The sequence below is a fragment of the Myotis brandtii genome, unplaced genomic scaffold (genome assembly GCF_000412655.1).
Source record: "Myotis brandtii unplaced genomic scaffold, ASM41265v1 scaffold166, whole genome shotgun sequence".
NCBI classification, from domain to species: Eukaryota; Metazoa; Chordata; class Mammalia; order Chiroptera; family Vespertilionidae; genus Myotis; species Myotis brandtii.
In genome coordinates, this window is record NW_005356087.1 from 861,558 (window position 1) to 883,448 (window position 21,891).

General features: G+C 40.1%; 2 protein-coding genes across 7 annotated transcripts in view; one reads left to right on the forward strand and one right to left on the reverse strand.

The window, feature by feature from the left end:
- Positions 1-16,160, reverse strand: part of PROSER1 (proline and serine rich 1) — an 83,780-nt gene extending 67,620 nt beyond the window's left edge. The window contains exons 1-3 of one of the 3 annotated variants that reach the window (XM_005862730.2): positions 15,183-16,160; positions 12,234-12,299; positions 579-647 (exon numbers count right to left, since the gene is read on the reverse strand). In XM_005862730.2, the coding sequence (XP_005862792.1) occupies positions 579-647; positions 12,234-12,299; positions 15,183-15,227 (180 nt within the window). In that variant the 5' untranslated portion in view covers positions 15,228-16,160. Of the gene's footprint in view, positions 1-574; positions 650-11,305; positions 11,461-12,233; positions 12,303-15,182 lie in introns of those variants that run through there. The other 2 variants (XM_014536834.1, XM_014536835.1) reach the window with 2 other exon arrangements.
- Positions 16,161-16,331: 171 nt separating this feature from the next.
- The window catches only part of NHLRC3 (NHL repeat containing 3), a 40,598-nt gene continuing 35,038 nt past the window's right edge, over positions 16,332-21,891 (forward strand). The window contains exons 1-3 of one of the 4 annotated variants that reach the window (XM_005862729.2): positions 16,332-16,673; positions 17,508-17,660; positions 17,957-18,104. In XM_005862729.2, coding sequence (XP_005862791.1) covers positions 16,590-16,673; positions 17,508-17,660; positions 17,957-18,104 — 385 coding nt within the window. In that variant the 5' untranslated portion in view covers positions 16,332-16,589. The remainder of the gene's footprint in view (positions 16,674-17,507; positions 17,661-17,956; positions 18,105-21,891) is intronic. The other 3 variants (XM_005862728.2, XM_005862727.2, XM_014536837.1) reach the window with 3 other exon arrangements.

Consider the following 21,891-nt stretch of genomic DNA (forward strand, 5'->3'; position numbering starts at 1 on the left):
GCAAGCAAGCCTCGTGCTCGCTTCAGTGCCTGGCTGCCAGCCGCCATCTTGGCTGACAGTTAATTTGCATATACTCACTGATTAGCCAATGAAAAGGGTAGCGGTTGTACGCTAATTACCATGTTTCTCTTTTATTAGTGTAGATAGATACTGCAGTTATAAAACATTTCTACCATGGCTAAAAGTTCATTTGGACAGTATTGGTCCAAAGAACGTAAGTTTAAAACCATTTGACTACAAAGGGTGAAGATATCTAAAAGTAGAAGTGCATAAAATACTTAGAAATTCAAATCCTATGTTTTGCTTACTGATAAACATTTTCTCCTCCAATCAGCCAATTAAGACTCTATGGTATTTGATCTTAGAATAATGGTGTATAATTTAATAGTACAGTATCCATGATTTAAATTTATACTGAGAAGTTTTAATTTTTTAAGTTATTTTGAATAATAAAAGTAAAATACAATGTAGGATCACTTTTTAAAAATACAAATTGCAACTTGAGATGAATTATAGAAAATTAGGGGAGAATCCAAAATACTCAAATTCTATATTCTAAGGAAAAATAACTTACTTACATGTTGTAATGCTTTCATTGCTTTCAACTGAGGCTCAGCCCAGGAGAAATATCTCAGTAATTCAACCACCTGAAAGTAAATAAGTAATTTAGCTCTAATGACAATGTGTTTGCAAAATTTTCTGCAAGGTTTATTTCAGTATTTTCAATTACTATTCAAAATGTTCTGCATGGGCCCAGATGATGAGGAGTAAGCATGGCACCAGAGTTTAGACTATGTTAATAGAGTAACCACATGCAGCTACTTCACATTAACTGAAATAAAATCAAATAAAAAATTCAGTTCCTTACTGGTATAAGACATATTTTAAAGTTCTCAATAACCATCTGAAGCTGGTAGCTACCATAATGGATAGTAAAGAGAGAACTTTCCCATCATCACAGAAAGTCCTGAAAAGCACTGGTTTAGAAATAAAGAACAATATAAGATACTAGAAGCCCAATGCAAGAAATTCGTGCATGGGGCTTAGCCCCCGGCTGCCTAGGCAGCGGGGGGGCCTCTGCCTCTGCCTTGGCCCCTGCCTGCCATAGCGGCCCAGGGGCCTCTGCCTCTGCTGTGGTGGCTGGGGCCTCGGCCTCTACCTCTGCCTCTGCCCCAGCCCACAGCAGTTTGGTCCAGAAGGATGCCCAGTCTAATTAGCATATTACACTTTTATTATTATAGATAGAAAAACTAAAGTACATAAAGAAAAGGAAGGTTGGAAAAGTACTAGATAGAGACAAAATGTCAGCTTTTGGATATCTATATATATAAAAGGCTAAGTGTCCATCCATTCGACCGGTAGCTATAACGTGCACTGACCACCAGGGGGCAGATGCTCAACGCAGGAACTGCCATGACGCGTACTGGCCATTTAAAAATAAACGACGCCACACCAACACTCATTCGGCTTCCCCTAAGTGGGACACAGGCCCCGCCACCACCCTGAAGCGACAACCCACCAAATCACAGCCAACACTGCCAAGACCCCATGGCACAAAATGGGCCCACAGCCCAGCACAGCAATGATAGCTGTGGGTGCCGGGTAATGATGTCACATAGCAACGCCCAGGTTCCTCTCCCTAGCGACTAGCATCCTTGGGAGTTTCTTCAGCCCAGGAACCCGACTTGCTTTATAGCCAGGTGCAAACATTTTACAGTTTAACCAACTGTTTGTGAAGCATTTTCTTGTGCCTCATCTCATTTGATCCTCACAGAAGTCCTGGAGTAGATACATAGGAGACTCGGTAGAATCCTATTTTCTTTTCATCAGCAAGACGCGAATAGCAATATTAAAATATTTCTTCAAATTAATTTCCTTTCAATGTGCACGAATCTGTGCACTGGGACACTAATAATGATATATTATGAATGGAAATATTTAAAAATTTAATGCAGATCAGTCTTAGTCGATCACAAAAGGGTATTCAGTGGTGTGGTTTAGTGTAGGTCCACTAACTTCTACTCTTTTACTTGAATCTGGAGGGCATAATATTCATATTTATATCACAGATCTATTCCCTAAAAAATGTAAGAATCACCAGGAATTACTCCAACAGCTTCTAAATGGTAGATCATTTTGAGGGAGGCTCTCTCATCCACCATCACTAGTGAATTTCAAACAAATGAGGGTGATATTGTGAGATAGCTACTAAGAGGTGAGCAGAGCATCAAGATCAGAATATTACATTCTCTATACGGTCACTACAACCCTGGTTAAATGCCCCAAGACACTCTGTGGGGGGTTGGGGGGGGGGGGAAGGACTCAGGAAGAGAGGGTAATAAAATCTGGGTTAATGAATTATATTACTACTAGTAGCCCGGTGCATGAAATTCGCGCCCGGTGCCCTCAGCCCATCCTCCACCCTCTCCAATCGGGGACCCCTTGGGGGATGTCCGACCACCGGTTTAGGTCCGATCCCACAGGAATCAGGCCTAAACCGGTGGTCGGACATCCCTCTTGCAATGTGGGACTGCTGGCTTCTAACCACTCACCTGCCTGCCTGCGTGATCGCCCCTAACCCCTCTGCCTGCCCGCCTGATCGCTCCTAACCTCTCTACCTGTCTGCCTGATCGCCCCCAACTGCCCTCCCCTGCTGGCCTGATCGCCCCTAACTGCTTCTGCCTCAGCCCCCACTACCATGGCTTTGTCTGGAAGGAAGTTGGACGTCTGGAAGGTGGCCGGTTGACCCGGTCTAATTAGCATATTACCCTTTTATTAGTATAAATTATTAGTATAGATAGATTGGATAGGATTGCTTAAATGGGGGTGGGGGGGAAGCCTTTTTCAGCAGGAGGAGATGCTCTTGGCAGACAAAAACACGTAATCCCTATATCTGGACTGGCAGCCAACCATATGCACCACATTGCCAAAGCAGTCATTAAAAAATTGAACCACTTTCTTACACCTTACATCAAACAGCTGTTGCTCTTAAAAACCCTCCTCAGCCCCCACCTTATGTTCTGCCTTCACAGTTCACCCAGATTAGGTTCTGATTGGTCGGTTTCTATGCCAGTCAGCATCTCCGGGCCTATCTCTGGGCCTGATCAAAGAGGCGGGGTTGGTCAGCAGCCCCAGAGAGGCCCTGAGAGAAACAGAGGTGCGGCTGCTGGTGAAGCCGGGAGAGAAAGAGGGAGGCAATGGCTGGTCAACAGCTGCCACTGAGGCTGCAGATCAGACCCTGCCTCTCTCTATGCAGGCCTCTCTCCAGGCCTAATCCGCAGCCCCCTCGGCAGTCAGTACTGGGTCGCCATGGCAACCCAGCACTGACTTCCAGTGTTATGGACCCTGGCTCTTTATACATATAGATGAGTTCCTGAAAATATATTATGGTCTCAATGTGGTATGAGCAGAAGAATAAAAATACTTTTTACTCCTTATAAAGAGATACAAAAATTGAAAATAAGGCCAGACCTGAGCCCAGAGGGTAGGAGGGAGACCGCATGGCAGGCAGCCGCGTCTCTTGAGACAGACACAGCCCCTGACTGGGGAAAGGAGTTCCTCGGGTTTGCTGGCGCCGGGAGATTTGAGATTTGGATTTTGTGATTGCTGAAACTGAGACTAAAAGGGGCATCCTGAGGAACTGACCAGACCATGCAGTGCCCATAAGAGAGGAGCGTTTCTGCGGCCGGCCCGGCGTTTGTTTGTTTATTTGTTTTCACTAAACCCTGCTCATAGGACAGTTCGGATACAGACACTCACCTGTGCTGAAGAGAGGGAGAAGGTGCGGACGAGTGGAATCTGGGGAGAGGCTGAGGAGAGAGGGGGCTGTCACTCTGAGCCTTGTTTCCCTCCTTAAAATGGGGATGTGGCACTTGCAGGTTTGTGAAAGGCTTGTAGATGAAATGTGTCCGGTGTCTTTTACAGAGTGGGTGGTTTGTGAATGGTAGCTCTCGTCATCATCTCTGAACCCTGTCTGTACTTCTTCCTAGGTTAGGGTGGAATTTTTGCCTGAAAGAGGAAAAGGTACAGAGCAGGGTAACGATTAAAAAACCAGCTCTGAGACTCCGCGGAGTTCTGGAAGGTGGAACCCTGCGAGTTCCCACAGCCTCCCAGGCTCTTGTTTACACACTTCCTCTTAAATCTGTGAGTTTGATTGTTGATCCCGGTGCATGTGATTGCCCAATTGGGGTCGCTAGCGGAGCTTGTAGGGGAAGATTGTTTTTGGGGAGCCTGGAAAACAGAGCTGAGAGTGGCGACTGGTGAAACAGATCTGGGCGGAGCTGGTTCAGGTACAATAGAGAACTCCTGGTCAGAGAGGACTTAAAGCCTTGGAGGTCAATCCAGACACACTGCCACCCAGAGGCAGAGCCACGAACTGACTCTTCTGTACATACAAATACAGCAGTAAGGGGAACCAATACGGCCTGCCTTAAAATCAGGACTGTGGCTTACAACACGGAGGAACAGTGTATCAGAGGGAAATTCAACATTCTCCTGAATTCCGGGCGTGCCAAAAAGAAGAGTAGAAGATCTGAAGCACCTGCATTACTGCACATTTTTATTTTTATTTTTTTTAATTACTTTTTCACCTTTTAACTAAGAAAACATTGTTTTTCTTTTTTTTTTTTCCCATCACCTGATTTTACCCTTTCAACTACTACATTTTTATTTTTAACTAGTATTATTACCGCTACCATTTTACCATTTTTTAAAGTGTCATTTTCTTTTCTTTTATTTTTTTTATTTTTTTATTTTGGGACTAATGTCCTCCATTCTATTTTCATCGTTCCTTTAGCAACATTTTTCTCTACCTCAATTTGCCTCTGTGCTAAACCCTCTTCCCCACTTTTTCCCTTTTGTTGTCCTGTTTCTCTTACCCTACTCCAGCTTTAGATTTTCCCTATTCTTTTTACCCCCTGTCAAAATTTCACCCTACTTATATACCCTATGTCCAATCCCCTGCTCTAAATCCTTATACACCTTTCCCTTATCTTCCTTCACTATCCAAATTTTTTTCTTCTTCTTCTTCTTTTCTCTCTCTATTGTTTATTGTTGTTTGCTCGATTGACGAGTATATTGGGGGTTTTTTTAGGATCGTTTGTGAGGTTAGTCTGCTTATTCTTTTTATTTTTCTCCCCCCGCCCCCCGGTTATTTCTGTGCTTCTGTTTTCCCTTGCGTCGCTTGATATTATTGGTTGTTTGTAGTTTGTATTCATCTCCAGGAATCTGCTGCTGTAAATTGTTGGTATTAGTGGCGGTTCTTTAGGAGTTTTCTCCTCATATAAATAGTCTCTTCCCCTCTTCTACTTCACTCTCTTTTCTCTCTTACTTTTTTTTTCCTCTTCTTTTTTTCCCTCCCTTTTTCCACTTTTATTTTTGCACTCCTTTTTTTTTCTTTTTTCTTTCTTTCTTTTTTGTCTTCTACCTTTTTCTCTTCTTTCTTCCTTATCTCCTAACTCTCTTAGCTCGGGTGGCCACCTTTATTTGGGGTTATTGATATCGTAAATACATTCGTGTTCAGTGCCTGGTACGTTGTGCCTTGTTGTGTTGTATTTTGTGCCTTTAAATCAACGCAGCAGATTCAAGCAACAGCGGCCTCCTGATCTCCACACGCTCTGTCTGGGGAACAGTTACTGTGTGTGAAGCCTCCCTCCACCTGCCAGAAGAGCCACCACAGCTGTGAACAGCACCCACCAGAGGCCCTGCTATCAACGGAGGAGCCACTGCTACCACAACCGCCCAAGGAGCAACCACAGCCCGAGGAGCCACTGCCACCCAGGGAGCAGCCACTGAACGACTCAACAACTAGATATGTCAGTGAGATCAAACATGGGTAGACAAAGAAACCCCCAAAGGAAAGAGAAGGAGGACTCGCCAGAAAAGCAGCTAAGTGAGACAGAGGCATGCAACATGACGGAAAAAGAATTCAGAATAAGGGTCCTAGAGTACATGCACCGGTCGGAGGAAAAAATCAATACCATATGCAAGAAGCTAGAAGAAACAGATGAAAAAATCAACAACTTAAGTAAGGCCCAAGAAGAAATGAAGAGTGATATAGCTGCCATAAAAAACTCCATTGAAAGTATCAACAGTAGACTAGGAGAAGCGGAGGACCGAATTAGTGAATTAGAAGACAAGGAAGCAAAACACACCCAAACTATACTGCAAATGGAGAAAAAAATTAAAAGACAGGAGGAGAGCCTAAGGGAGCTTTGGGACAACATGAAACGAAACAACATACGAATAATAGGGGTGCCAGAACAACAGAAAGATGAACATGGATTAGAAAACCTATTCGAAGAAATAATATCAGAAAACTTCCCTGAGGTGGGGAAGAAAAAAGTCACACAAGCCCAGAGAGTCCCAAACAAGGTGAATCCGAAAAGACCCACACCAAGACACATCATAATTACCATGGCAAATGTTCAGGACAAAGAGAGAATCTTACAGGCTGCAAGAGAGAGACGGAAAGTTACATACAAGGGATCTCCCATTAGATTATCAAATGATTTCTCAACAGAAACACATCAGGCCAGAAAAGAATGGACAGAAATCTACAAAGTGATGCAAAGCAAAGGACTGAATCCAAGAATACTCTATCCAGCAAGGCTATCATTCAAAATTGAAGGGGAAATAAGAAGCTTCACAGACAAAAAAAGGCTAAGGGAGTTTATCACCACCAAGCCAGCCATGCAAGAAATGCTAAAGGGACTGGTGTAAAAAGAAGAAATAACAAGCTCAGAAAGAAAACAGCCACACACACAAAAAAAGAAATGGCTACAAACAAGTACCTTTCAATAATAACTTTAAATGTAAACGGACTAAATGCTCCAACCAAAAGACATCGAGTGGCTGAATGGATAAAAAAACATGACCCATACATCTGCTGTCTACAAGAGACCCACCTCATTAGAAGGGACTCACACAGACTGAAAGTGAAGGGATGGAAAAATATCTTTCACGCAAATGGAAAGGAAAAGAAAGCTGGGGTAGCAATACTTATATCGGACAAAATACATCTCAAAGTGAAGGCCATAACCAGAGATAAGGAAGGCCACTTCATAATACTAAAGGGATCAATACAACAAGAAGATATAACCCTGGTAAACATATATGCACCCAATGCAGGAGCACCCAAATTCATAAAAAAACTCCTGGAAGATATCAAAGGAGAGATCGACAACAATACAATCATAGTAGGGGACTTTAATACACCACTGACACCACTGGATAAGCCCGCTAGACAAACAATCAGCAAAGAAACAGCAATCCTAAATGACTCACTAGATCAGATGGACTTAATTGACATCTTCAGAACACTTCACCCCAAAGCCATGGAATATACATTCCTCTCAGGTGCTCATGGGACATATTCAAAAATAGACCACATATTGGGTCACAAGCAAAGTCTCCACAAATTCAAGAAGATTGAAATCATAAAAAGCTTCTTCTCAGACCACGATGGCATAATGTTAGAAATAAACTACAATAAAAACAACCCAAAATACTCAAACACTTGGAAGCTGAATAGCATGTTATTAAATATTGATTGGGTTACCAATGAGATCAAAGAAGAAATTAAAAACATCCTGGACATTAATGACAATGAAAACACAACAATCCAAAACCTATGGGACACAATGAAAGCAGTCCTGAGAGGGAAGTTTATAGCTCTACAGGCCTATCTCAAAAAACAAGAAAAAATGGTAGTAAATCATCTAACTCTTCAACTCAAAGAATTAGAAAGAGAGCAACAAGAAAACCCCAGAGTGAGCAGAAGGAAGGAGATAATAAAGATTAGAGCAGAAATAAATGACATAGAGACCAAAAAAACAATACAGAAAATCAATGAAACCAAGAGCTGGTTCTTTGAAAGGATAAACAAGATTGACAAACCTCTAGCCAGGCTCACCAAGAAGCAAAGAGAGAGGACCCAAATAAACCAAATCAGAAACGATAGAGGCGAAATAACAACAGACCCCACAGAAATACAAATGATTGTTAAACAATACTATGGACAGCTCTACTCCAACAAACTAGACAACCTGGAGGAAATGGACAAATTCCTAGGAAAGTACAACATTCCAAAACTCAATCAGGAAGAATCTAAAAATCTCAATAGGCCAATAACTATGGAAGAAATTGAAGCAGTCATCAAAAAGCTTCCAGCAAACAAAAGCCCAGGACCAGATGGCTTCTCAGGGGAGTTTTACCAAACTTTCAAGGAAGAACTAAAACCTATCCTCCTCAGACTACTACAAAAAATTCAGGAGGAAGGAACACTTCCAAGCTCATTCTATGAAGCCAGCATCACCCTAATACCAAAACCAGGTAAAGACAACACAATGAAAGAGAATTACAGGCCAATATCCCTCATGAACATAGATGCCAAAATCCTCAACAAAATCTTAGCAAATCGGATCCAGCAGTACATCAGAAAGATCATACACCATGACCAAGTAGGATTTATCCCAGGGATGCAAGGATGGTACAATATCCGCAAATCAATAAACGTGATACATCACATAAACAAATTGAAAGAAAAAAACCACATGGTCATATCAATTGATGCAGAAAAAGCATTTGACAAAATCCAACACCCATTTTTGATAAAAACTCTCAGCAAGGTGGGAGTAGAAGGATCATACCTCAACATAATAAAAGCCATATATGACAGGCCCACAGCCAACATCATACTCAATGGACAAAAACTAACACCATTTCCCCTAAGAACAGGAACAAGACAGGGATGCCCACTCTCGCCACTCCTCTTCAACATAGTCCTGGAAGTATTAGCCATTGCAATTAGACAAGAAGAAGAAATAAAAGGCATCCAAATTGGAAAAGAGGAAGTAAAACTGTCCTTATTTGCAGACGACATGATATTATACATACAAAACCCTAGAGACTCCATCAAAAAGCTACTAGACTTAATACATGAATTTGGCAATGTAGCAGGATACAAAATTAACCCCAAGAAATCTGAGGCATTTCTATACACCAATAGTGAACTTTCAGAAAGAGAGATTATAAAAACAATCCCATTTACCATCGCACCAAAAAAATTAAGCTACCTAGGAATAAACTTAACTAAAGAGGTAAAAGACCTCTACTCAGAAAACTACAGGACGTTGAAAAAAGAGATAGAGGAAGACATAAAGAGATGGAAGAACATACCATGTTCTTGGATTGGTAGAATCAACATCATTAAAATGTCCATACTACCCAAAGCAATCTATAAATTCAACGCACTTCCCATTAAAATACCAATGGCCTACTTCAAAGATCTAGAACGAACTCTCCAAAAATTCATCTGGAATAAAAAAAGACCCCGAATAGCTGCAGCGATCCTGAGAAAGAACAAAGTAGGTGGGATCTCAATGCCAGATATCAAGCTGTATTACAAAGCCACTGTTCTCAAAACTGCCTGGTACTGGCACAAGAACAGACATATAGATCAGTGGAATAGAATAGAGAGTCCAGAAATTAGCCCGAACCAATATGCTCAATTAATATTTGACAAAGGAGGCAAGAACATACAATGGAGCCAAGATAGTCTCTTCAATAAATGGTGTTGGGAAAATTGGACAGATATATGCAAGAAAATGAAACTAGACCACCAACTTACACCATACACAAGAATAAACTCAAAATGGATAAAGGACTTAAATGTACGACAGGAAACCATAAAAATTCTAGAAGAATCCAAAGGCAACAAAATCTCAGACATATGCCAAAGCAATTTCTTCACTGATACAGCTCCTAGGGCAGTTGAAACTAAAGAGAAAATGAACAAATGGGACTACATCAAAATAAAAAGTTTCTGCACAGCAAAAGAAACCATCAACAAAACAACAAGAAAGCCCACTACATGGGAGAACATATTTGCCAACATTATATCTGATAAGGGCCTAATCTCCAAAATTTATAGGGAACTCATACAACTTAACAAAAGGAAGATAAACAATCCAATCAAAAAATGGGCAAAGGATCTAAATAGACACCTTTCAAAAGAGGACATTCAGAAAGCCAAGAGACATATGAAAACATGCTCAAAGTCACTAATCATCCGAGAGATGCAAATCAAAACAACAATGAGGTACCATCTCACACCTGTCAGACTGGCTATCATCAACAAATCAACAAACGACAAGTGCTGGAGAGGATGTGGAGAAAAAGGAACACTCGTGCACTGCTGGTGGGAATGCAGACTGGTGCAGCCACTATGGAAGACAGTATGGAGTTTCCTCAAAAAACAAAACATGGAACTCCCATTTGACCCTGTGATCCCACTTCTAGGAATATATCCCAAGAAACCAGAAACACCAATCAGAAAGGATCTATGCACCCCTATGTTCATAGCAGCACAATTCACCATAGCTAAGATTTGGAAACAGCCTAAGTGCCCATCAGTAGATGAATGGATTAGAAAACTGTGGTACATCTACACGATGGAATACTATGCTGCTGTAAAAAAGAAGGAACTCTTACAATTTGCAACGGCATGGATGGAGCTGGAGAGCATTATGCTAAGTGAAATAAGCCAGTCAATGAAGGAAAAATACCACATGATCTCACTCATTCATGGATAATAGAGACCATTATAATCTTTTGAACAATAATAGATACAGAGGCAGAGCTGCCTCACACAGATTGTCAAACTGCAGCGGGAAGGCCGGGGAGGGTTGGGGGGCAGGAGGGAGGGGGGTAAGAGATCAACCGAAGGACTTGTATGCATGCATATGAGCATAACCAATGGACATAAGACACTGGGGGGTAGGGGAAGCCGGGGTATTGTCAAGGGCGGGGAAAAAAAGGACACATATGTAATACCCTTTGTAATGCTTTAAGCAATAAAAAATAAAAAATAAAATAAAAAAAAATATTACAGAAAAAAAAATTGAAAATAATTTGTTAAGAGTATATGTCTTTACTTTATAGGAATGTTTTTACTATACAGTAAGTACTACCTGGCACCTTACCAGTCATAAAACCATACGTATCATGTCTGATATAGGAAAAAAATATTACAGAAAAAAAAATTGAAAATAATTTGTTAAGAGTATATGTCTTTACTTTATAGGAATGTTTTTACTATACAGTAAGTACTACCTGGCACCTTACCAGTCATAAAACCATACGTATCATGTCTGATATAGGAAGAAAAATCTTTACTATACAAAGTAGCCTTAGAAAGTGGCTTAATAAAATTTTCAATGACTTTAGCAAAGTGGAATAACCACTAAGAGAAGTTTTCTACAAAATTTCACATATGCATATGCAAAAAAAGAAGAAAAGCTATTACCTATGAAAAGCTGTAAATCTTTTCAAAACATTTAAATTTTCAAAAATAATGGCCGAAAACACTCATTAAATAGGCAGCAACACATGCAAGTCTTAAAGTAGCTTTTTAGAATTTAGGAGGCAAAACTTCTACAGGCTTAAGCTTCAAGCTTCATGCTTTGAACATCTTGAGAAACAGATGAAAAGTTGGAACATTTACTAACTCAATCTATAGATACTACATACATTGTCTACCTTATTTATGTTCTTATCCTTTCCGACAATCATTCTCCAGATGTACATTTCTATTTTTGCCCTAGTTTTCTATCAAGTATTTTCTAAATGTTCTTCAGGAATCTGGCCTTTCAATGTACGTGTATGTATATACATGCATGCATATTTTTAAAATTAGCAAACTCTCCCTAAAGTTAGGTAAAACATTTTTACTAAACTATCATTGGTCTTCTGGCAGTTATAGAAATTACTTATTAGACTGTATTTTTTTCTTATTGCTAAAATTTTTACTTAGTGGGTTCATATAAAAAAATATTTCACCACTGATTCAAGTTTTCTTTTATAATATGCAGTGAATTTTGCAATTAACTTAAAAATGCAATCCAAACTTGAGTATATTTATGACTAGAAGTTTATAAATTTATTTATGATATTGTGCCCAGAATGAAAAACACTTTGAACTGATTTTTTTTTTAAAACACTGCATTTTAAAATCATGTTAGCATATTGTGGTGAAAGAGGGTATGTTTATAAAATACCCAAGCTATAAATTCTGTAAAGTTTTCTACTAAAACTGAAAGCTTCTGAAGTTCCTTAATAAATATAGCAACAACATAAAAGCAATTCTGACTTGACCAGCAGGTAAATAGACATTAACCAGAACATCATGTGAAAAAGAAAGAAAAAGACATTTGATTAAACAAATAAAGGAATACCTGTTCACTAGAGAAATATCCATGCACATATTCAATTGCTTTTAATTTGTATTCTGTCAAAACAGCCTAAGAAAAAGAAAAACAGCATTATTATATGTAAGCAGAAGAGTAATATGTATACAGCAAAAATATCTAAGCTACTCAAACAGTGGAAATCTTCAGCCCAGCATGCAGAGTCAGCTAAAGTCACTGTGGTGACATGACATTCTATCTTTCCAGGTTCCATGCTTCAAGGGGTACAGTGAGACAGTAGGAAAACTTTCTGGGCCTCCCTACTCACTCCTACAAAAAAAGGAATTATAACAGATAGGATTTGACATTAATAGAAATTATACATAGAATTTATGTACTAGTAAATGTAATTAGATTTTCTAAACATCCCAAATTCAACCAAGTTGTCATTTTTAAGAAGATTAAGTGTATCAGATATTACCCATGCGTTTATTATTTATTCAGCACCTATTATGTCAAGGCTCTCAATCTTTCTGTGGGGATATGAGAACCCAAGTAGCCAGAAGGTTCTGAATTCAATCTATGCACCTGCCAAAAACTGGCAGTGTGGCTTTTGAGAGGAATTTTAATTATCCTGAGCGCCTCCTTGCCCATAAAATGGAATAGTATTCATTACCCACTTCAGAGTTATGATTAAAATAGTCAATAATAGATCTGACATATAATAGGTATTCAGTAAGAGATGGTTCCTATCCTCATGTGGCATCTATCAATGGGAAATTCAGAGGGAAGTCCGGTGGCCTCGACCAGCATTATCTAGAGCTGATTGAAATCAGATAAACTCTCTTTGCGACTATTTTCAGAGTTTATAGATGAAAACACTAGATTACCATAATTTGGTAACTATTAGTCATTAAAAATTAACCAATCCCTTTGCTTTTACTATAAAACAATGGTATTTGTACTTTCCACATATCTTTTTGCTAGTAGAAAATACTATGGCCAATCAAGTAAGAAAAAAATCCAAGGTCTAATTTTTATTGAAATGGGGAGAGAATGGCATTCTGGATAATGTACGCTTGGGAGTTTGATTATCATTATCATTACTGAACACAGTCAAAAGCAAATTTCTGGACAAAATCCTAGATTGTGCTGATGCCAAAACATGTCTCAATTCTTTCATCAGTACCCCAGAGGCATGGCTGTATCCCCAGGCACAACAGCATAGCACTGTGGAGTTAGACTGCCTTAATTTGAATACTGGACCACAACACCCTTCCACCCTTCCCCCTTCCCATCTGGATAACTGAGCTAACTAGCTAACCTCACAAAGACTAGGTTTGCCATCTGTAAAATAAAGAGTATAGTACCTACACCTCATGGATTGTTAGCAGGTTCAAGTCAAATAGTGCATACAGTGCATGAAGAAAGTGCTTAAAACAGGCTTACATAGTAGGTACTCACAGTACTATTCTTACTTTCTGTTTGAAGAGCAAATTCAACATTGCCTTTCCCCCTACTATATTTCTTTCCTAATGTCTTTGTACATGCCTTTCTCTCTTAGTGACTGTAGTGACAGTCATTATTACCTATAAACCTAAGGTGACACTCAGGAAGAGATTACCTGGTTTAAACTGACTTACATTTACAAAGTCTGAGAGTAACTTTAAAAACCAATAGTAATTCTGATATTTAGATATGCCTATATTTTTATCCCATTTTAATAGACTAAGACAATATTGTTGCATCTAATTATTTGGCATAGACAGCAAAGACATCTTGATTGCAAACCAGAAACAATGACTTAAGTTGCTATCTTGTGTGAACAGGATTTCCATCTTTGAGAAACTTGTTATTCCCCTCATTAGTATTTACTGTGTGATCTTTTCACAACTTAGGAGGGAGAGAATATGCAAAGCACCCTATAGCTTCCAACAGTAGAAATCTACTGGTCTACCTCAATGCATAAATTATTTTCTCATAAACAGTAGTTAAATACCAGCTCATGAACAAATTGTGGCAAATTCTAAATATAGAGTTAGCAAGCTGATACTTTATTGCAAATCTTATTTGGACAAACTGGGTTTGTGAAATCAGAAATTTCATTCAAAAAAGAAGATTCAATATTGCCGAATATGTAAATTTCACCTCACATGCAAACTGGAAAAAGAAAAATGAGTTATAAAGAATGACGAAAAACAACATTTTGCTTTATAGATAATAAAGAAAAACAGCATATCCACAGGCAATTTAATTAATAATTTCATAAGCTGAAACAAATAATAAGCACCAGAGCACACAGTAACAAATCTTTCCAAGTCAACCAAGGGTCTTAAAGGTATGGAAATATGGAGATAACTGCCTGGGAGTTCTAAGCAATGGACCCTCTATTGGAATGAGAATGTTACAGGAAGTACCTCTAATTCTACTTAGGCAAACTGTTATTTCTGGGTTTGAAGTAGTTATGCTCAAGGCTAAATTTCACATTTTTTCTTGCTGTCTGATTCATTCTGGGAGGTAGGCTATATACAATGGTCTCAAAAAGGAGCAAAAACTTGGAAAGCAAGAGAAAAAAGTTTTGGAATTCAAGTTATTGAAGCCCATTCCTAAGGGTATGACTTTAAACTTAATAACACACTTTTCATTAAGGCATAAATTTTGTCAGGCCGTGTGCCAATTCTCAGATTTTAAAAATCAGTCATGGTAATAACAACCACTACTAAAGGAATGTTCTACACATTTGCTCTAGCTTTCAATGTCTTATGTTACTGAAAGATGAGGAAATCGGTTCAGAAATAGTAAGTCACAGTAAATCCAAAAGTACAGAGCCGTGAAATGTATCAAGACATAAGGTCCTACACTATATATTGATTAAAATTCCAACCAATTTTGCAATCCTAAAACCCGTATTTTACACAATCTGCACAGTAGCTCAACGAGAATAAACCATGAGAATTCGTAGCTTATAAAATGATTTAAAGAATAAAATGTAATTACCTTTCTAATTTCATCCAGCACCATTTCAAAGGACTTTTTGTCCATCTTGACTACTCTCTCGACGTGGTTTTAACAGTTATACTTTCAATTACAAAACGTTCGTCAGCTCTGAGGTAAAAATGTTTATAGTTGAGGAGGAAAAAGACGTCAGGAGCAGGAGAAAGGATGAGAAGAGGTAGACTACTTAAAACTCTGAAAAAAATTCTAAAAATGGAGACTTACAAAGACTTTTTATTTATTTTTTAAAAAGCATCAGGCTTCCCCAGCTTTTCACACAAAGCTTCAGGACACTTTGGAGAAGAACCGGGTCCTTTCTGAGCCCCGCTGGGAAACCCGGGTTTCTGCAGCCAGAGCTGAGCGTGGTTCCGGGCAGCCGAAGGGCCGGTGCCGCGGGGGGAAGGCCTCGAAGCCGCTTTCCCGGGTGAAGCCGCAGGGAGAGCAGTCCCCCGAGCCCCGAGTCCCGCGGACGGCGCGGAGAGGTACCGGCCTCTCCGCCCGCACAAACACTCCAGCCCACGGCCCTCACCACCGCGAACCTGGACTCGTGGCCCAGCTCGCGCTCATTCCAGCAGCTCCGAAGGACACTTGGGTTCGCGCAGCCCGGGTAGCGGAAGGCTGGCAGGCTCTTTGTTACCAACTGCCTCAGCTTCAGGGAGCGGGCCGGCGGCCGGAGAGCCCCGGGAGCCGAGCGAAGAGAGGCACGGTTTCGGGCAGGGGGACTCCGGAACCCCGCAGTAACAACGCGGCCAGGAGCCCTTCCCGATTACCCTTACAGCTCCCACCGGCTCAACTGGGCCTGCAACGAAACCGCCGCACGCGAGCAAACTCAATGCTGTGCCGCTAGTTTAGGCCACTCTTTCCTGAAAGCCAACGGAGGGGTCCTTGTGTGGGAACATAGGTATCCGTGACGTGTGCCTGAATTCCTCAGAATCAGATGCAGATGACACCCTTCGCACAACCTGGAAGCCATTTTTTGAGGGCCACACCCTATATCTTGGGCTTGTGTGTGCTAGCTTCTGATTGGTCAATCTTAATTTCAAAAATAGGATCGTCAGTCGTTATGGCAGAGATATGGGCGCCCTTATCTTGGCAGACAGAAGATGTCTTCAGCGTAGGACCGCTTTCCCAGAGGGGCGGGGTTGGGTTGGTCACTGGGTCAGCCCCAGGGCACGTGACATGGGGGCGGGGACGCAGGAAAGCTCCAGAATCCCAGGTGCTAACAGTCTTCCGCCCACTCTGTGCTCCTTTCCGGTTCTCAAACCCCAAGCATGGAGGAAGGGAGGTTGGCGATAGGAGCCTGAGTCCGGAGGCCGGGCAGTCTGTGTGCTGCAAAGAACCGAGTGGACCTGAGGCTGTCTCAGCCTCCTAACGCCAGCAGAAGCTCCTCGTCGCGCTTCCTGTTTCGTCATGGCGAGATTCTGGCTGTGCGCGGGCTGCACTGTCTTTTTCCTTGCATTTCTGAATTTACATTCGCGCTTTTCTGGCTCTTCGGTGAGTTGAATAGTGAAGAAGAAATTGATGCTTGTGGTGTGGATAGCACTTTTGGGAGGCGATGCTTCCCTCTGCAATGGAGGTGGTGCACTAGCTTGTCTCAAACGGGGTGTGGGTGAGGGTGGTTGAGCGGAACCCCGAGGTGTTGTCTTGTCTCTTAGTTTTAAAATGTTTGTACAGAGGGTTCCTAACTTATGATTTTTCTACTGTGGGATAGTGCAAAGGCGATACCATTCAGTAGACACTACTTCCACGGGCTAGCACTATGCAAGCCTGCTACTCTCTCCTGATGCTACAGCTAGACAGTTCTCAGCCACACGATCAGGAAGACAAAACAGTTGATGCTATACACTGTATTGTCAGCTTTTTTGGGGGGGGGGGGGGGGGATTTTCGGATCCCATCATGTTTATAAACACACACCTGTGTCTTCTGCTTCTGGTGAGAAGAGAAAGGCTTTGTGAGTTGAAACAAGATAATTGCCCAACTATAGGATAATGTGTGTTCTGAGCACGTTTAAAGCAGGCTAGGTTATGAGCGATAGGTTACCTATAGTAATACATTTTTAAAATTATGATGGACTTATCGGGATGTAAATCGAGGAGCATCTGTATATGGTGCATTCTCTTCTTTCTCACCTACCACTACAGCCTCAAAGACTTTACAGATTTGTATTTTGGTCGACTTGGTCTTTAAAAGTGTAAGACCATTCCTTCCCAAACATTTCTGACTTCTGTGGATAGAGGTGTCAAGGTATGCTTAGAAAGTAAGCTTTTTTTTTTTGCTTTTTCAACCTAGACTGTAAACTGAATCTTAATCTTCTGACTTTATTTAAGGTTTTAAGAGAGTTTATTTTTCAAATTTCCTGGAGAAGTGAGGAAATTCTTTACCAGCTGGATGTGGGTTGGCCTAAGCATTCAGAGTACTTTACTGGAGCAACATTTTGTGTTGCAGTTGACTCCCTGAACGGACTACTTTACATAGCCCAAGTAAGTAAAATGGGGATTTTAAAAAACAACACATGAATACAAAAGGAGCAACAGCCTGTTTTACTGTACTAAGTCATATATGTTTACATCATGCCAGTTATGGAATTTGTTTTTTTTAATTGCTTTGAAGTGAATATATGACTTTGAATTTGATAGATATTGTGTTAGGTGTTGAAGCTAGGTTTGTAAATGTTAACATTTTTTGATTAACTTTACTTTTTGTTTCTCTCTGCCAAAATAAAGATTACTTCCTTAAAACTGACCTTATCTAAGCAATTATTTTTGTATACCTTCAGAGAGGGGATAACATCCAGAAGGTACTAGTGTTCACAGAGGATGGATATTTCCTACGAGCTTGGAATTACACAGTTGACACACCTCATGGTATGTTTGCAGCCAGTACACTGTATGAACAATCCATTTGGATCACGGATGTAGGAAATGGTATGTGTACTAGCATCTATTAAATTAGCTTGTTAAAAATTATATCTTTGCCCATGTTCTTTTTTTTTCTTTTCTTTTTAATCCCCACTAAAGGATATTTTTCCATTGATTTTTTAGAGAGAGTGGAAAAGAGAGGGAAAAACAGAGAGAAATACCATTGTGAGAGAAACACATTCATTGGTTGCCTCCTGCATGAGCCGACCAGGGCCCAGCCCAGAGAGGAGCCTGCAACAAAGGTACATGCCCTTGATTGGGATCAAACCCGGGACTCTTCGGTCTGCAGGCCTTCGCTCTATGCACTGAACCAAACCGGCTAGGGCACTTTGCCCATGTTCTTGTTTACATGTTTTAAAATCAGAGTTGCCAAATCTAATTATGAAATCACGTATTATAAAAATATATTGTACTTCTGTAGAATTAAGACATTTAACAAGGAGGCTATCATTATTATCATCTTTCCTTTAACTTTATAGGAGCCTTTTTAAAATGTATATTTTTTCAATTGAAGTTTACTTTTAGTATTATTTTGTATTGATATCAGGTGTACAGCATAGTGATTAGACAATCATATACATTAAAAATTGTTCATCCTGATATTTCCAGTACCCACCTGGCACCATACATAGTCATCGCAATATTATTGACTATATTCCCTATGCTGTACTTTACATCCCGAGACTATTCTGTAACTAACAATTTGTACTTCTTAATTCTTTCACTTTTTAAAGATTTATTTACTTGTTTTTATTTATTTATTTATTTATTTATTTATTTATTTTATTGATTAAGGTATTACAAATGTGTGGTTATCCCCCCATTGCCCCCCGACTCCTTCACTTCTTTAACCCAGTCCCCCAATCCCCCTCCCCTCTAGAAAACACCAGTTCGATCTCTGTGTCTATGAGTCTGTTTCAGTTTTGTTTCTTCCTTTATTTTGTTCTTTAGATTCCATATATAAGTGAAATCATATGGTATCTGTCTTTCTCTCATTGACTTATTTCACTGTGCATAATACCCTCTATAATATATCCATTCATGCTATTGCAAATGGTAGGATTTCATTCAAAAAAAATATATGTACCACAGCTTTTCTTTTCTTATTTTTTCATATATTTTTATTGATTTCAGAGAGGAAGGGAGAGGGTGAGAGAGAGACAGAAACATCAATGATGAGAATCATTGATCAACTGCCTCCTGCACACCCTACACTGGGGATCAAGCCTGCAACTCCGGGCTTGTGCCCTGACCTGCAATCAAACAGTGACCTCCTGGTTCATACATCAGCTCTCAACTGCTGAGCAACACCAGCCGGTCATGCACCACAGCTTTTTTATCCACTAGGCCAGTGATGGTGAACCTATGACACGCATGTCAGAGGTGACACGGGAACTCATTTTTTTGGTTGATTTTTCTTTGTTAAATGGCATTTAAATATATAAAATAAATATCAAAAATGTAAGTCTTTGTTTTACTATGGTGGCAAATATAAAAAAATTTCTATATATGACACAGCACCAGAGTTAAGTTAGGGTTTTTCAAAATGCTGACATGCCGAGCTCAAAAGGTTTGCCATCACTGCACTAGACTATTGATGAGCATGTGGGTGGTTTTCATATCTTCCATATTGAAAGTAACACTGCAATGAACATAGGGATGCATATATTTTTTTTGAATTAGTGTTTTGGGTTTCTTTGGATAAATAACCACAAGTAGAATCACTGGGTCATAAGCTAGTTCAATCTTTAATTTTTTCAGAAACCTCCATACTGTTTTCTATAGTGGCTGAATCAATCTGCATTCCCACCAACAGTGCATGAGGGATCCCTTTTCTCCACAACCTCACTATGTTAGGTTATTTATGTTAGGTTATTGTATGTTAACTTATTTATGATAGCCATTCTAATGGGTGTGAGGCAACAACTTGTGGTTTTAATTTACATTTCTTTGATGATTAGTGACTTTGACCATCTTTTCATATGTGTATTGCCATCTGTCTGTCCTCTTTGGAGATGTGTCTGTTCAGTTCCTCTACCCATTTTTTAATTGGATTGTTTCTTTGGTGTGGAGTAGTATGAGTTCTTTATAAAATTTGGATATTAACCCCATATTGGCTTTATCATTGGCGAATATCTTCCATTCAAGGTTGTCTTTTTTTTTTTCTTGATGGTTTCTGTTGCTCTGCAAGAACTTTTTATTTTGATGTAGTCCAAGCATGTCAGACTTGCAGCCCGCGGGCTGCATGAGCCCACAATGAAATATATTTGCAGCCCAGTCAATATAACGGTATGTAAGAAACGTTTTAATAAAAATTTCGTAACTTAATTTTTACAACAACCTGTTATACATAATTATTAATAACGAACTACTACGTTTGCTAATGACTGATTATTATAATCGTGTTGCATTCAGCGCCTTACGCGCAGGCACACCATTTCTCTCCACTAATACTAGCAGCGAATATTTTAGCAGCCCATTGTTACGACATTAGTCTTGTACTGACTTGTTTGATGTGCGCAACAGGAAATATTTCGCTTTCGGAGAACAAGAAAAATAGGTTTATTTGTGTTACGCTTATTAATTTGTATAGTTATTCATTGTCTGGTAAGTTAATATTCAAGAAAAAATATTAATTTTTATTAAAATGTTCTATTTTATGTTAATGATTACTCATTTATTTCAGTCCTTTTATTCAGCATGTCTCTATAGAAATAAACATGTTTCTATGAAAATTGAAGCTTTTGTTTTTTTGCGGCCCACATGAACTTAAACCTTGTTTATTTGGCCCGTGTTAGCCTTTGAGTTTGACATGCTTGATGTAGTCCTATTTGCTTATTTTTTCTTTTGTTTCCCTTTCTTGAAGGAGATATATCAGAAAAAAATATTGCTAAGAGAAAGTCTAAGATTTGACTTCCTTGTTTTCTTCTGGGAGTTTTATGTTTTTGAGTCTTATGTGTAAGTCTTGAATTTATTTTAAGTTTATAGTGTAAGAAGGTGGCCTAGTTTTACTTTTTGCAGGTATTTGTCCACTTTTCCCAACACCATTTATTCAACAAACTGCCTTTAGCCCATTGTACATTCTTGCCTCCTTTGTCAAATATTATTGACCATATAGGTGTGGGTTTATTTCTAGGCACACTATTCTGTTCCTTTTATCTATATATCTGTTTTTATGCCTCTACCATACTGTTTTTTTATTACTGTAGCCTTGTAGTATGGTTTCATGTCAGGTAGTTCAATACCTCTAAAGTTGTCTTCTTTCTCAGGATTTCTGGGGCTATTCGAGGTCTTTTGTGATTCCATATAATTTTTGGATTATTTGTTCTAGTACTGTGAAATATGCCTTCACCACACTATTGTCTGTGTCATATCCTATCTAATAATAGACAAACATGGTAATTGACCGTACCTTCGCTACACCTCCCATTGGCTAATCAGTGTGATATGCAAATTAACTGCCAACAAAGATGGTGGCTAATTTGCATACTGCGGGCAGGGCGGGACAGCGCAGCCACCAGTGCAAGCCGCCATCCCGGGCCGCAGGCTGGCCCCAGAAGCCGGTGATCGGGGGGAGATGGGGGTCCCCTGCCCAGGCCTGACACCTCTGGCGTTGCGTCAGGCCTGGGCAAGGGGCCGATCTGGCGATTGGAGGGTGATGGAGGTTGACACCTCTGGCTGAGGCGTCAGGCCTCGGAGGGGGGCGGGCCGGCAATCGGAGGGGTCTGGGGGTCCCCTGCCCAGGCCTGATGCCTGAGCCAGAGGCGTCAGGCCTGGGCGAGGGGCCGATCTG